Source organism: Pyrus communis, chromosome 11 (assembly GCF_041283825.1).
Source record: "Pyrus communis isolate YQ-2024b chromosome 11, ASM4128382v1, whole genome shotgun sequence".
NCBI classification, from domain to species: domain Eukaryota; kingdom Viridiplantae; phylum Streptophyta; class Magnoliopsida; order Rosales; family Rosaceae; genus Pyrus; species Pyrus communis.
The window spans coordinates 21,971,787-21,985,519 of NC_142575.1; the positions used below are offsets into that span (position 1 = coordinate 21,971,787).

General features: G+C 36.3%; 1 protein-coding gene and 1 long non-coding RNA gene across 3 annotated transcripts; one reads left to right on the plus strand and one right to left on the minus strand.

The window, feature by feature from the left end:
• The first annotated feature begins 522 nt into the window (after nt 1–522).
• On the plus strand, nt 523–5,987 carry LOC137742669 (uncharacterized). 2 transcript variants are annotated; one of them, XM_088680140.1, is made up of 11 exons: nt 528–1,083; nt 1,346–1,420; nt 1,783–1,836; nt 2,206–2,284; nt 2,382–2,509; nt 2,789–2,872; nt 3,332–3,415; nt 3,607–3,758; nt 4,321–4,358; nt 4,451–4,509; nt 5,280–5,987. In XM_088680140.1, the coding sequence occupies exons 1-11, from the start codon at nt 541–543 to the stop codon at nt 5,664–5,666; spliced, it is 1,683 nt and encodes a 560-aa protein (XP_088536266.1). In that variant the 5' UTR covers nt 528–540; the 3' UTR covers nt 5,667–5,987. The 2 variants fall into 2 exon arrangements, with proteins under 2 accessions (XP_068338694.2, XP_088536266.1); XM_068482593.2 differs by lacking the exon at nt 4,321–4,358 and having other exon boundaries at nt 523–1,083; nt 4,359–4,509.
• Nucleotides 5,988–6,951: 964 nt separating this feature from the next.
• LOC137741546 (uncharacterized) lies at nt 6,952–8,803 on the minus strand. Its single transcript, XR_011069315.2, has 3 exons — nt 8,599–8,803; nt 7,828–7,912; nt 6,952–7,322 (listed from the first exon to the last, which is right to left on the minus strand). It is a non-coding gene; the product is annotated as an uncharacterized LOC137741546 (long non-coding RNA).
• Nucleotides 8,804–13,733: the final 4,930 nt, after the last annotated feature.

Below are 13,733 nucleotides of genomic sequence, written 5' to 3' on the forward strand. Positions count from 1 at the left end.
AAAAGCTAAGTTATTAGCTATCCACAAACTCCTAAACACATTCTTTTCAGAGTTCTAACTTTGGCATCAAAGATTCTTCAGCCAAAGCCCCACCCATTCATCGTGGGCGCGTGGGGCATTTTCGTTAAAGGAGAAGACGGCAGAAATTTGCATCCACAAAAGCTACTCTTGAAACATGTATGTTTCTTTTGTTGGCAAGAAATTTGGTTTTTGTATTTTTTTTATTGAGTCTCACTTTCATCCAATATTATTAATTTTGATAATGTCTTTAATAAAAAAAAAATTAAAATAGAACAATAATTTAGTCCTAGTCCGAGCAAACATCAAACTAGTGACAGTACTATTTTCATTATCCCGTTTCTTAGTCTAACATTGCACCAAATGTTTCACTAAGTCAGTCCAGTTTAATCCTTAAAACTAGTCCAGTCCAAAATAGTATGCAACACTTGTGCAGCCCAAATGTTGCTAACCTTGGCCCAATAAACTCAGAACTCGTCTTTAAGCCCATTAATGACAGAAGAAATGAGAAACGCAGCTGCCATGGTCGTATGGCAATTGCTTCGCACCGTCTTATCTGGAAGCTCCTCCTCGTCATCCAGTGTTACAGCCATTTCCTCCCCTCCAAAACCAAAAACCCCAATTTCAAATCAGCACTCTTCCCCCAACCTCCACCTTCCGAAACGCTGTCGTTTACTGTATAATGTGTATGCTACGAAACCAATGGCGAGATTAATACCAATGGCCATGGCAGCCTCTCTACTCCCCCACATCACCTCCCACACTCTTCCTCTCAAACCCTATCTCTGGCCTTTTCCTCGCTCTCCAACCCCGACAACTCTCCTCTTCCTCAGACCCTTCTCTCTCTCCGCCCGCTCCGTCAACTGCTTCTCCGTCCCCCAAACTCCGCGCTCTCCAAACAGCTTCAATGGAGATGTTGGCCCTTACTTGTCCTGTTCTATGCCCCATCAGAGCCTTAAAGTCGCCGTCTTGCTTAGCGGTGGCGTCGATAGCAGTGTCGCCCTCCGCCTCCTCCATGCCGCCGGTCACTCCTGCACCGCCTTCTACCTCAAAATTTGGTTCCAAGTATGTTTGAATGAATCCCATTTTGACAGTTTTAGAAGAATTGGGAAATATTTTCTATTGGGTAGTGTAGAAACAGATAAAAATGTGGACTTGTTGGGTTATTGATTGGATTCGTTTCGTATTTCGGGTGTTCTGATTCAGCTGCCTCTGCTACTTTGTTAAAATTTTGATTATTTTGAGAATATAAATTAAAAAATAAAAATAAAAAAATAAAAAAAATAAAAAAAAAGCTGAGCTGCTTCTGATGTGTGGTTTTGTGTAGGAAGACTTTGAGAACTTTTGGTCAGAATGCCCATGGGAAGAAGACTTGAAGTATGCAAAAGCTGTCTGCAATCAGGTCACTTTATTTCACTTGCAATCTTCTTTAATTTCTAAACTATCAACATAAAGTGGGGTGAAAGTGATTTGATCTTTAATCTTATGTTTCCAAATGAGGCTTCACTCTGAGTGTTCACATTTTGTGGGGTGCTATGAGTTATAAACACAGACATGAGTGTTCACATTTGATCTTTAAATTTCTCTATCCTCATTTTTCATCCATCTGCCTTACATTTATGAGTAAAGAATCCCATATGTACACGTTTTTGGCAGAAACCTCTTGCTATTGTTTGTGATACAAGAAGTTTATCATGGTTTTCTTGGTATAGGCTATGCAAGCGGTGGCTCTTAACAACTGAAACTAATGACGTCTGTCTACAGGTTGAGGTCCCACTACAAGTTGTGCATTTGACGGATGAATATTGGAAGAATGTGGTATTCATTACTTTCCCTGTGCTTCAATCGTAGGTTATGTTCCAATTGTAGTCACTTCTGTACGTAGCCTTTTAGTAGTTATATCCTTGATGATTATATCTCACAACTGTTTAATATTCTATTATTTATTTCAGTTTTAAAACTTTATAATAGCATATGTGGGTTAGGCCAGTTGGTCAGCAGAGTGTTCTCAACCCTTGCACCCAAGTTTGATTTACCCTCCTGTAGTTTAGATTATTGCCATGTCACAAAAACAACAAAAAATCTTTAAATGGATAATTATTTTTTTGGCCAGTCTTCATTATCAGCTGCCTTCTCATTGGGTAACCGGAAGAAACTTTTGAAGTTTTTCTTCCCATCATGTTTCAGGTTTCCTACATTATTGAAGAGTATCAATGTGGCAGAACTCCTAACCCCGATGTTCTTTGCAATACAAGAATAAAATTTGGTATGCAATGAGTTGAATTTAAGATTTAGTTCTGACTCTTGTGATGCAGAATCCGACTTTTAGTTTTTTGTTTCTTCAAGTTTATGTTACTTTTCAGGTGCATTCATGGATTCCATCAACAGCATGAAGTTTGACTATGTGGCATCTGGGCATTACGCAAATGTTGTCCACCCATCTGCAAGTCAAACGGACAAAGATTCTGTTCTAGAACTCTCACAAGATATGGTACCTATATATGATACACCATTGACAACTTATATTTTCATCTTTTTGTCATTTTGGATTATCAATATTGGCTTGTTAAACTTGTTAAGTTTGAGATTATTTCATTTGATTCAAATAGGGTTTTTTGCTATGTAGACCTATATGTAAGTTTTGCTGTCATCATACATCATCATTTATATGTCTCTCTGTTATGATAAGCCTTGAAACATCATGGGATTGCATCTCATTTCCTGCTATATTTTTTTTTTTTTGTGCTGATTTTTCCTTCTGAATTTGTAGGTGAAGGATCAAACATACTTCCTTTCAAATCTTTCTCAGGCCCAGCTTAGGAGATTAATATTCCCACTTGGTTGTCTGTCAAAGGTCAGTGGTGGGTGCTATAGTTTGAATGCTATGCAATACTTCATTGGATACTTCCCTTAGCTAATTCTAAAATGTGCACATAATATTTCTTGAATCACAAATTTCAGCTGGGGAGTAAATTGTCTACAAAAATTTGAAAAGGCTCACTGTTGCTGTATTAAATTCTCCAATAATCTTATATAATACACGTTGAAATGAAGTGAATTGTTAACTTGTCAATAACAAACATTTCCACGGTTTCTCATTGCTACAAAAATAGCATTATTGTTGTGAATTTGTGAAAATATGTAATCTTTTATTTTGTAATTTGTAGTCTTTCCTTCGTTGTATTCTTTCTTTATGTTTGTAATCCTTTTAATTCATTTTTTGTTACTTTTCTTTCCACTCTGTAGACTCTTCAGTCTTCACTCTTGCATGTAATTCTTTATGCCGATTCCTTTTCTATGAATATTTCTGTAGGATGAAGTTCGCAAACTTGCAACAAAGTTTGATCTGCCTAACAAAGACAGAAAGGATTCACAAGGAATATGCTTTCTAGGGAAGGTATGTTTTGTGGAGCTCCCAACATTCCTACCCGTTTGCAGAAAATAATTTCATCCTTTGAATGGCACAACTACCTATATAGATGCCAAAATTTTGTATGGTAGCACGTGGAGTGGACATTTAAAATTCCTAACATCATTCACTCAGCCTTTTTTTTTTTTTTCTTTCTTTCTTTTTTTTTTTTTTAATAGATTAAGTTCAGTGAATTTATAGCGAGACACATAGGGGAGAAGGAAGGTGTCATATTGGAAGCTGAGTCAGGAGATTTCCTAGGAAATCATCGGGGGTTTTGGTTCTACACAATTGGTCAACGACAAGGTCTACGCCTCCCTGGAGGACCCTGGTACGCTGTCTTATTGTAATTGTTGGACCACTTCTAAGGTTTTCTGGTGGTACCTGTGTTGTTGTCGTTTTAATCCTAAAACTGGTCATTTGGGAATCAATAATTGGAATATTACAGTGTTTAACAGACTTAACTTTGTTATATTACCCAATAGTTTTAAATTGCTATATGGTTCTAAATTGAACATCAGTATTCCACTGTATATGATATATAGGATGATAATGACTTCTATATCATTATTTCCCTTTGACGTAGCTAGTAGCTACTAAAATCCTGTCAAATATTCCTACAAAATGTGATTGTGCCTTTGTAGCACGAATACTTTTGAAAGGTAAAATTCATTGCAAGCAAAGGTTTGCAATTTTTGGTTGAAAACATGAGACTACATTATGATATTGAAGCATGTTTGTATGATACCAAATATTTTTCCTTACATTTTTCAACTGTAGAAACTCAACCATGTAGGAAAGGTTGAGACATATGTGCACATTATCGGTATCCCTGTTTATTGAGAATCAGTGTATGAGCTTATGTTTGGGTCTACTTGTACCACTTCAAACAGGGTTTCAGCTTTACTGTCTGCTGTATCTTCTTTTGCAGGTATGTTGTTGAGAAGGATATAAAAAACAATGTCGTTTTTGTGTCAAGAAATTACTTTTCAGTTGACAAAAGAAGGCGCCTGTTTCGTGTAGGCTCCTTGAAATGGCTAAATGGTTTGTCCCCAAACCAGATCAATCAGCTAGAGTGCAAGGTACAAGGACGTTATAGGTTTTTCCTTATATTAGTTTTCAGAATGCAATACTATTGTTTTCCCGATGACTGTTTGTTGAGTAAATATTGGTCTAACTCTAAAATGACTTTTATAAATAATTTCCTTATTAATCTTGAACTCATACTTTCAATATTATCAATTAATGCACAACATGCATAGTGGCCACATTGTGGGTCCACTGCTACTACAATAAGAAATTATGTGTACAAATGAATGTAAACATTAACTACAGACCATACAGCATGATTCAAAACAAAAGGGGAAAAAAATTATCCGTACAAATGAATGTATCAAGTACATGTTTCTAGCCTAAAATTTTTACACGATTTTGTTACGTTTCGTTTGGTTTTTATTCTTTGCTTTTTAGTTGATCTTGTCTTTTCTTTTGAGTTTTGAAAACAAGACAGTTTTATGTTAGTGGCAGTCTCATAAGTAATGACTTTTGACTGTGGCATAGAAAACTTACCACTAGTTTTAGTTGTTTTCTCTGTCTTGTACTCCGTATCAAAGTCAGAACTTGCACCTGGAAGCGCTTACAACTTATTGTATCACCATCCATCAAATAAAGTCTTAAATCAAGTTGTGTTAGTTAGATGTAGACCAATTGTTATGTGTGTTTTTGGATGTCCACAAGTCTCACAAGGATGGGTTGTACAAGGAAAGCTTTGAATCGTGTTGTATGGTTTGTAGTTAATGTTTACTGTTTAGAATCCAAGTCGGAAGAAGCTGAAATGTTTTAAACCTTTCAGGTTAGGCATGGGCCTGCCTTTTGTAAGTGCAGCTTTATAATGGAACCTGGTGAAGATGGTCATGAAGATGTTGCAGTTGTCCACTTGTCTCAAGATGATCAAGGCCTGGCAGCTGGGCAGTTTGCGGCCTTTTACCAAGGAAGAACCTGCTTGGGCTCCGGTGTAATTTTGGAGTCTTGGGATGATCAAGGTTTTCCCGTGTGTGCAAGAGCCCATGAAATTGCAAGAATGGAAGATAAATCACTTCTCGGTAAACCAGTTAAGATAAAAGTAGAGCCAGAGAATCTTTTAAGAGAGTCTGGTGAGGTAGATGGCGTGGAACTTTGCGGAGGACTGAAAAATCCTGGAATTGCTGCTACTAAACAACCAATGCAGGTATCTCAATGAGAAGCAAAAACCCGATTCCTTGTAAATTGGCTGCGGAACTTATAGAGAAGTAGTTGCACATATTCTAGCGTTTTTACAAATGACTGTTCAATGTAGTGCTTCGGTCTTGCGATGATCCTCTGTTCATATGTTAGGAGTAGTAGTAGTAAAATTTGTTCAGCAGAGTTTGCATCGGTCATAAGGAGTTTTGGCCCTTGGTGCAGCAATTATTTTCAAGCAGTCTCTAATGTGAGTCCTTTGCCAAGGGCGGCATCGTAGTTTTCTTTCGTGTTTATGTATTGAATCCTGATTACTTGATCAAAGCTTCTTGAATTTTCTGAATTGAAACTTGTAATCTTTAAATCGTAATCCCATTCCGTCAGCCAATTCCGTTGGCAATTTGTTTTGGTTTTGTTAATGACATTGAAGGGCAACAAGAGAGCAGCAGAAGCACACCAACTTTCAAACCCAAGACCAAGAGGTGTCATGCAGGAGCTGGGCAGTTTCAGATGAAGCGTATGGAATGGAAATAAAGGAAATTTCGAATCTGTTTCGATTTCATGCTCTCATCCTATTCGGAGGAAAGTAAAATAAAGGGTATGAAAATTGGGACTAGAAGATCTCAGATGAGGATGAAAGTAAACTACATGGAATGGAAATTGGGACCCTCTGCAGGATCGATGGCAGGAGTGAAGGATTTGAGTTTGCAGTATGTTATGGATCTCCCGCAATCAAGCTCTCCGTTCTCACCGACGTGCGCGCAGACATTCCCGCTTCCGCTTGAAACAAAGGCAGGCCGCTTTGCCGAGTGTGTACGCGATGCAACCGTGCAGCGGGTCCTGTCTGTTCTCAGACTCACCTAGAGAGAGGGGAGAGAGAGGAGGTTAGGTGCTTTGACAGGGAATGGTAAGCAATCCTAGTTGATTGTTGGTGTGGCGCTCTAGCTCGATATATTTTTTGTGAATTAGTGCGACATGACAAATGCACACTTGTAACAGAAAATAACGTATTTGTCAAGGTTATATGGAGAGGAAAATGGTTTGGTTTTCTCTATTTTAATTGGAAATTTGCGGTTTTATTTCTGACTTTTAGATTGAATAAATTTAAGAAGAATGAAAGTATAGAATGCTAGAAAAAAAAAACTTTAATTTTTAGATTGAATAAAGTAAAAGAGAATGAAATTAACGGATGCCGAAGAAGAAAAAAGACATGCAAATATCACAAATGCTTTAATCTAGTTAGCTAAACACAAGTACTAAACTATTTCTGGAACTAACTATTTATGAAACTCAACACGAGTACACTATTTACGAAACTGACAACACGGGTACACTATTTATGAAATCGAAAACAGGTACACTATTTATGAAACTCAACATGAGTACACTATGTATGAAACTGAAAATGGGTACACTATTTATGAAATTGACTATTTATGAAACTCAACATGAGTACACTATTTATGAAATTGAAAATGGGTATGCTATTTCTGAAACTAACTATTTATGAAACTGAAAACAGGTAGGCTATTGGGTCTAGTGTAAGATCAAAGTCGTTAGCTCTTAGGTCTAGAGTCTTCGCTCCTTTCTTCTTCCTCCCCGGTCTGTCTAGGGAATGGTAACATCCAAGCATATCACTATCATGATGTTGTTGATGAACATGTTGGAGTCGAATAGCCTGAAATATGCATTTGACAACTTCGCAGTCGATTTCAACTTCAATGGACTAAAACTTGAGCTAAAAACTCACACCTCACCGAAATTTGTAAAAAGAAACGTAGATAGTATTGTATTTTTTTATTTATTGTTTTTGAAAATCATCCCTCAAGTTTTGATTGGATTTGGTAGACCCATCAAGCCTTCACACCATAAAAAAAAAAAAAATCATCGTAAGAAGAAAAGAGAAATCATGCACTCCCAATTCATAAAAAAAAATAAAAAAAAAAATACAATCCCCCATTTATCCAAAAATAAAATAAAATAAAAATACATGGATGCACAAATACACAAAGACCACAAACAATTCATTAGAAGCATGGATGAATTTACATCAATGAAGCACTGATAATTTTGCATTTATTCTCTCAGCCACAAACATTACAGAGATTACATGACAAAGTCAAAAGTGAATCCAAAGCTACAGCACTGACAAAAGAAGGAAGGGATGAAGTTTTTCTGTTTACCTTATCATTCATGAATTTGCAAACCTCGAGATCATCGCTGTTTGTTTGTTCATCCAATCTGAAGCCATGGCCTAAAATCAAGGTCCTGTTGGAATATGTGGCCAAGTGGCCAACTCACATTCACTTTCGGCTCATAAAATAATAAGGTGGATAAAATCATTGTTGTTTTCCTTGTTTTGAGGAGAAAAGGAAAATGCTAGCTAGTAGCCTTATTATTTTATTTGTATTTGGTTGTTTTTAAAAGGGAATGAAGGGTGCAGCCGAGTGGAGAGGAAAAGAAGGAAGGGCACCATTTGTTTTTCAGCATTCCTTTTGTGAGAGCACCGAGAGTAGAGAAAAGTGAGGGAGCTCATTTGAGTTTTGGGAGCAAGAGAGAGTTGCAGAGAGAAATCTAGAGAGCTAGAGTTAAAGGTCTCTTGTGAAAGAACTCTTGGGGGTAGAGTGAGGTTCTTGGGAAAAATTCTGTGAGTGGGTGTATAAGGGATATGAGATTGAGTTATGTCGATTTAACTCATGTGTAACTTGTACTGTTTTTTCTCATAGTGAAGAGCAATATCTCTCCGAGGACGTAGGCAGGTTTTTGCCGAACCTCGTAAATTTCTCGGTGTCTTTATTTCTTATATTTTAAACTATTCAACTGTGGGTTTGTATGTTGGTGAAGATAATCAGCCAAGGCACAACAGGTCCTACACAGCAACAACATGCATGAGTAATATATTGAGCTTTTCATTCCAATTCTTTGAACAAAGATGAAGGATGGCAAATGCTTACCTTTGCGATATCGGAGAAAGGGATGGAGATGGTCCAGCTTAAGTTTTGGGGTTGCAAATTTGGTGAAGGATTGTTTGCAGTTTGAGCATCTTGAGGTGGCTCTGGTTGGTTGAAGGATGATTGAGGTAGGATTTGGTATTTGGACGGAGAAGAAGACAATTTTCCCCCAATTTCAGAGTTTGACGGAGAAGAAGATATAAAGGAAATAGACCAAATAAACGGGCCAAGACTTGACGTTAGGGGTAAATTCAGAAGCTCAATAAATTTTTTTTGCTTGGGCAAATTTTATTGGGCTGATTTGGTATTGAGTTTTGTTCTAAGCATTAAATAAAGTTAGTACATGGCTTTTGGTTAAAATTCAAAGTTTTGAAGCCATTTTCATTAGTTTTCTTTAAGATGATAAAAGCAAATATCAAAGGTGAAAGAAAACAATAAAAATAAAATTTTACCTATTTGGTTTGTTTATTCCATCAGGGAAATTTTTTCATAAGATAATTGAGTAGGTAATTTGTCACGTCAACTATTACTGTACAAGGTTGTCGATATTACACCATTGAAGATGTTTTATTGTTACTTTACCCGCTCTGGAACTATATTTGTAAAAGCGTCGGATTCGATCGGGTCATCCTTGATCTATATCTGAATTCATTTATAATCAATTTAACGGATTCAGTACCTATCAGATAATTGAATCTAGCTTGTCAAAATACCATTAGAAATCTCACTTTTTATTATATTTTTCAATTTTAAATTAAAAGTTTCACATGTTAAATAATAAGAAAATAAACTTAAATTACCATTAAACAAAAGTATAAATAATATTTTATATTAAATCGGATTAGATTATTATCTGAACGAATTAGCCTCAATCCATATTCGGATCTATTTACAATTGATTATCGAATTCAGATCCCTTTCGGAAAATTGGATTAGAAGTCAAGATCCATATCCTATTAATTTGAATTAGATCTAGGTCAAAATATGATCCATTAACAAGTCTTTTTCCATGTAAAATCATTATACATTGTATATTAGATGATTAGTACAAGGAGTATCAGATTCCTCGTACAGTCATACTACATGCAAATTGATCACAAGTCAGCAAGGTCGTGCTTATTCAAGGAGAGGTTTTTGTGTGAGGCACCAAATGTGGTGGGTCATGAGTATGGTATGAGAGGGAGTGGGACACAAAATAGGGTCGAGTGAACCTAGCAAAATCAGTGAGGGTAGGTAAATGGTGTTGGTTGCTAGGGTTTTTGCTTTGTGCTTTTTTGTTTTGAGCTCCAAACCTTGTGTTAGGCCGTTTGTTTGTGCTGCCTTGGAGATCCATATTTTTGTTGTGTGTTTCACCTGTAATTAGGGCTCTGTTTATGTTTTTGTTTTTTGTGCTAGCAATAAATTTCAGAGTAATTCCCAATTTAACTATCCTTAAGTTTTGTCAAAATTGCACTTTATTACATTTTATTTTTTTCTTCTCACTTTCATACCTAGAGTTTAATTTTCTTGTCACTTTCATACTTCTGTTAGGTCATTTATAATGAATCGGGTCGTAGAGCCATAGCACCATAGGGTCACCGGGGCATAGACCATGTTTTGGCCCAAAATGAGACAAAATCCAACTCTAATAGAGGGATGGGCCACAAAAAAGGGGACAACTAGGCCATTTCTCAACCCTTGGCCATTAGGTTGGGCAAAAGCGATAGCCCATGTTTTGGCCTGAAATGGTGGTCACCCACGTTTGATCTTAATCCAATGACGGTTGGTTATTCAACTTTTGTTGTTGTATTTTTTCCTTCATTGTTAGACCACCAACTGTAGGAGAAGGGGATGTGATTTGTAGGTATGATGGAAGAGAACAAGAGGACGAAAACGAGGCAATGAGCCATTTGTATATAATTAGATTGCTCACAGGTACCCGTTCATAAATTATAATGGAGCAAAGTTACTTGAGTATGTTGAATGACAAAGAAGACCGAACATCTTCTACAAGACCTGAGGAATTGGAACACGAACCACACGATACAAATTTTCCGAGGTCCGTTCGACATGAGGAAGAGAGATTTCGATGGGTTACGTTACGAACGGATAAAACATGTACATAGACCCTGCAAACTATTCATTTTGTTACTAAAAGAAATGCTAATAGAAGGTGGGAACTTCAACCTAACAAGAAAGTTAGCCGAGAGAACAACAGTGGTGCTCACCTAAGGTCCTCTTTTTTTTTACACCCTTCGATTAATCTGAAGGTGAATTAATCAATTCTATCACTCTAACAAACATTGGGGACGTGAATCAGCCATAGTTTAGTACTAAAGTGATTCTGAAAAAAATGGTTATAAAAAAAAACTAAGAGTTTTTTTATGTTTGGTAAACATTCGGCTTCAGCTTTTTTTCACAATTTTGGATGAAAAAAAACCAAAAACACAAAGCTGCAAAACCCAACTTTGAAAAATCAGTTTTTTTTATAAAAGTTTATCAAACACTATAATACTGTTTTTTTTTTTTTCAAAAACACTTTTACAAAAAAATTTACCAAACACTCTACTACTTTATTTCACAGCTGCTTATTCTCATAGCACAGCAGAAACAATTTTTTTTTCAATGGGAGTTTTAATGAAAAGCCGACGGTACTATTCACTTTAACGAAAAACCACATTTTTACACTAAAAAATCAATCATGTACTATTCACTTTAACGAAAAATCATATTTTTACACTAAAAAGTCAATTCTAGTACTATTCACTTTACGTTTTATTTTTTCCTTATCATTAAAACTCCAAGTTTTCATACCTAACAAACCAGCCCTCAGCCTCTTTCAATTCTATCACCAGCATTCCCATATTGAATCCCAATCAAAAGTCCCAACATCGTCGCCGCCAAATCTTCGTCCTCAGACAGTACATACCAAAAAACCCAACTTTTAAACCCATTACCCTCCATTGATTTCTTTGTGATGCTGCAATCAACTATCTCGTTTGCCCTTGAAGACCCATCTCGGTTTGTTCCTTCCCAATCACTCTCATAAGGCATATGGGCTGCTCTGCGAGGTTGGGCTTGAGCACGTCGACAGTGTTTAAATCGACGGAGGTGGTTTGTGTCTTCTTCTTGGGCACGGTGGCGGCAGTTGCAGAGAGTTGGGAACTCAACGAAGGGCGGCGTCGTCGGCTTGTAGCGCCCAGGTGCTGGGCTTGGCTGAAGGAGACACTCGCTGCCCTGAGGTAGGAGATAGAGGGGATGAAGGGGATAGAGGCATTCACTCCCTTTTTTTTAAAAAAATTATTATTTTGTTACGATGTAACAAGGATAATATCATATTATTGATTATTTCATTAATTTAAGTGTTTAAATGAAATAGGACCTCACAAGGTGAGCATTCCTGAGGAGAGCAATTTGGCAAAATTTGGAGAAAGGAATACGTGAATAGTGTGGAGAAACATAATAAGATAAAAGCAAATAGCGAAGGTGAGAGAAAATAATAAAATAGAATTATACCTACTTAGTTGGTCTATTCCTTCGGTGTAACTTTTTGACAAGAAAATTAAAAGGTAATTTGTCACGTTAATTATTATAGTACAATTTTTTTATTTTATTTGCTTACATCTTTGAAGATGTTTTATTGGTACTTTATAAGCTTTGGAACTAGACCTCTAAACGAGTTTGGATTCGGACTGGATCATCCTTAATCTATCCAGATTCATTTATAATCAGATTAACAAGTTCGGTACCTGTTCCCGATTATCGAATCTGATTTGTCGAAATATCATTAGTAGTCTCATTTTTAATTATATTTTTCTACTTTGAATTAAAAGTTTCACATGTTAAATAATAAGAAAACAAACTTAAATTATCATTAAACAAAAGTATAAATAATATGTTATACAAATTCGGGTCAAATAATTATTGGATCAAATTATCCTCAATCCATATTCAGATCCATTTACAATTGGACTATCGAATTCAGATCTTTTTCGGATAATCGGATTGGAAGTCACGATCCACATCCTATTAATTTTTTTGGATCAGATATGAGTCAAAATTTGATCCATTAACAGTTTTTTTTCATATCAAATCACTGTACAATGTATATTAGATTATCAGTACAAGGAGTATCAGATTCGTCGTATTGAGTGCAAATTGATCACAAATCAGCAAGGTCATCCCCATTCAAGAAGAGTTTTTTGTGTGAGACCACCATATATGATGGACCATAGGTGCGGTGTGAGAGGGAGACACAAAATAAGGTTGGGTGAACTTGGAAAAATCAATTGTGGTGGAGGGATCAAGATCCTCTCCTGATCTAAGGATGAGGATCCTCATGATCAAGAAGTGTGGACCGTTAGATATAAACGTGATTTTATCTCTCTCTTGACACATAGACACGTGGTCCAGCCTGGATACGAAAGAACTTTTCCCATTCATATCAAATCCCTCAACAGCCTCAATAAGAGGAATGCTAGCGAAGTGTGGGTTTAGAAAGGTAGATGGTGCCCCGACGGCCGCAAAAACAGTTAGATGCTAGGGGCTTTTTGCTTTGTGTTTTATTGTTTTGGGCTCCAAAACTCGTGTTGGGCTCTTTGTTTGTACTACTTTGGAGGTCCATAGTTTTGTTATGTGGTTCACTTGTAATTGGGCTTCTGTTTACATATATATTTTGTGTTCGTATTTAATTTTAGGGTAATTCTCATATTACTATCCTTAAATTTCGTCAAAATCGCACTTTTATTACGTTACATTTTTTTCATCTTACTTTCATACCTATAATTTGATTTTCTTGCCACTTTCATACTTTTGTTAGTCTTTTAGTTAACTCCTTCGTTAACTGATGAAGTGTCATAGTTTTTACCCTATCCAATATGTTATGTGTAGTGGTAAAATAAATAAATATTACAAATCAATTATTTACTTTCAAGAAGTCTAACCACCATTCTTCTCTCTTCTCTTTTTGAATTTTCTTGACACTTACTCACCTTCCAAGCACCTTTTCTTCTTTTAATTTTCTTCAATTTTCATCAACTTTTTTTGTTTTCCTTGAATATCTTCAATTTCTTAGTTTTCTACACTAATTACTTAATTTTTTTCCATTATCCGCACATCTACGGTTTCCTTTCCTCCTCCACCTACAATCTCACCTTCTC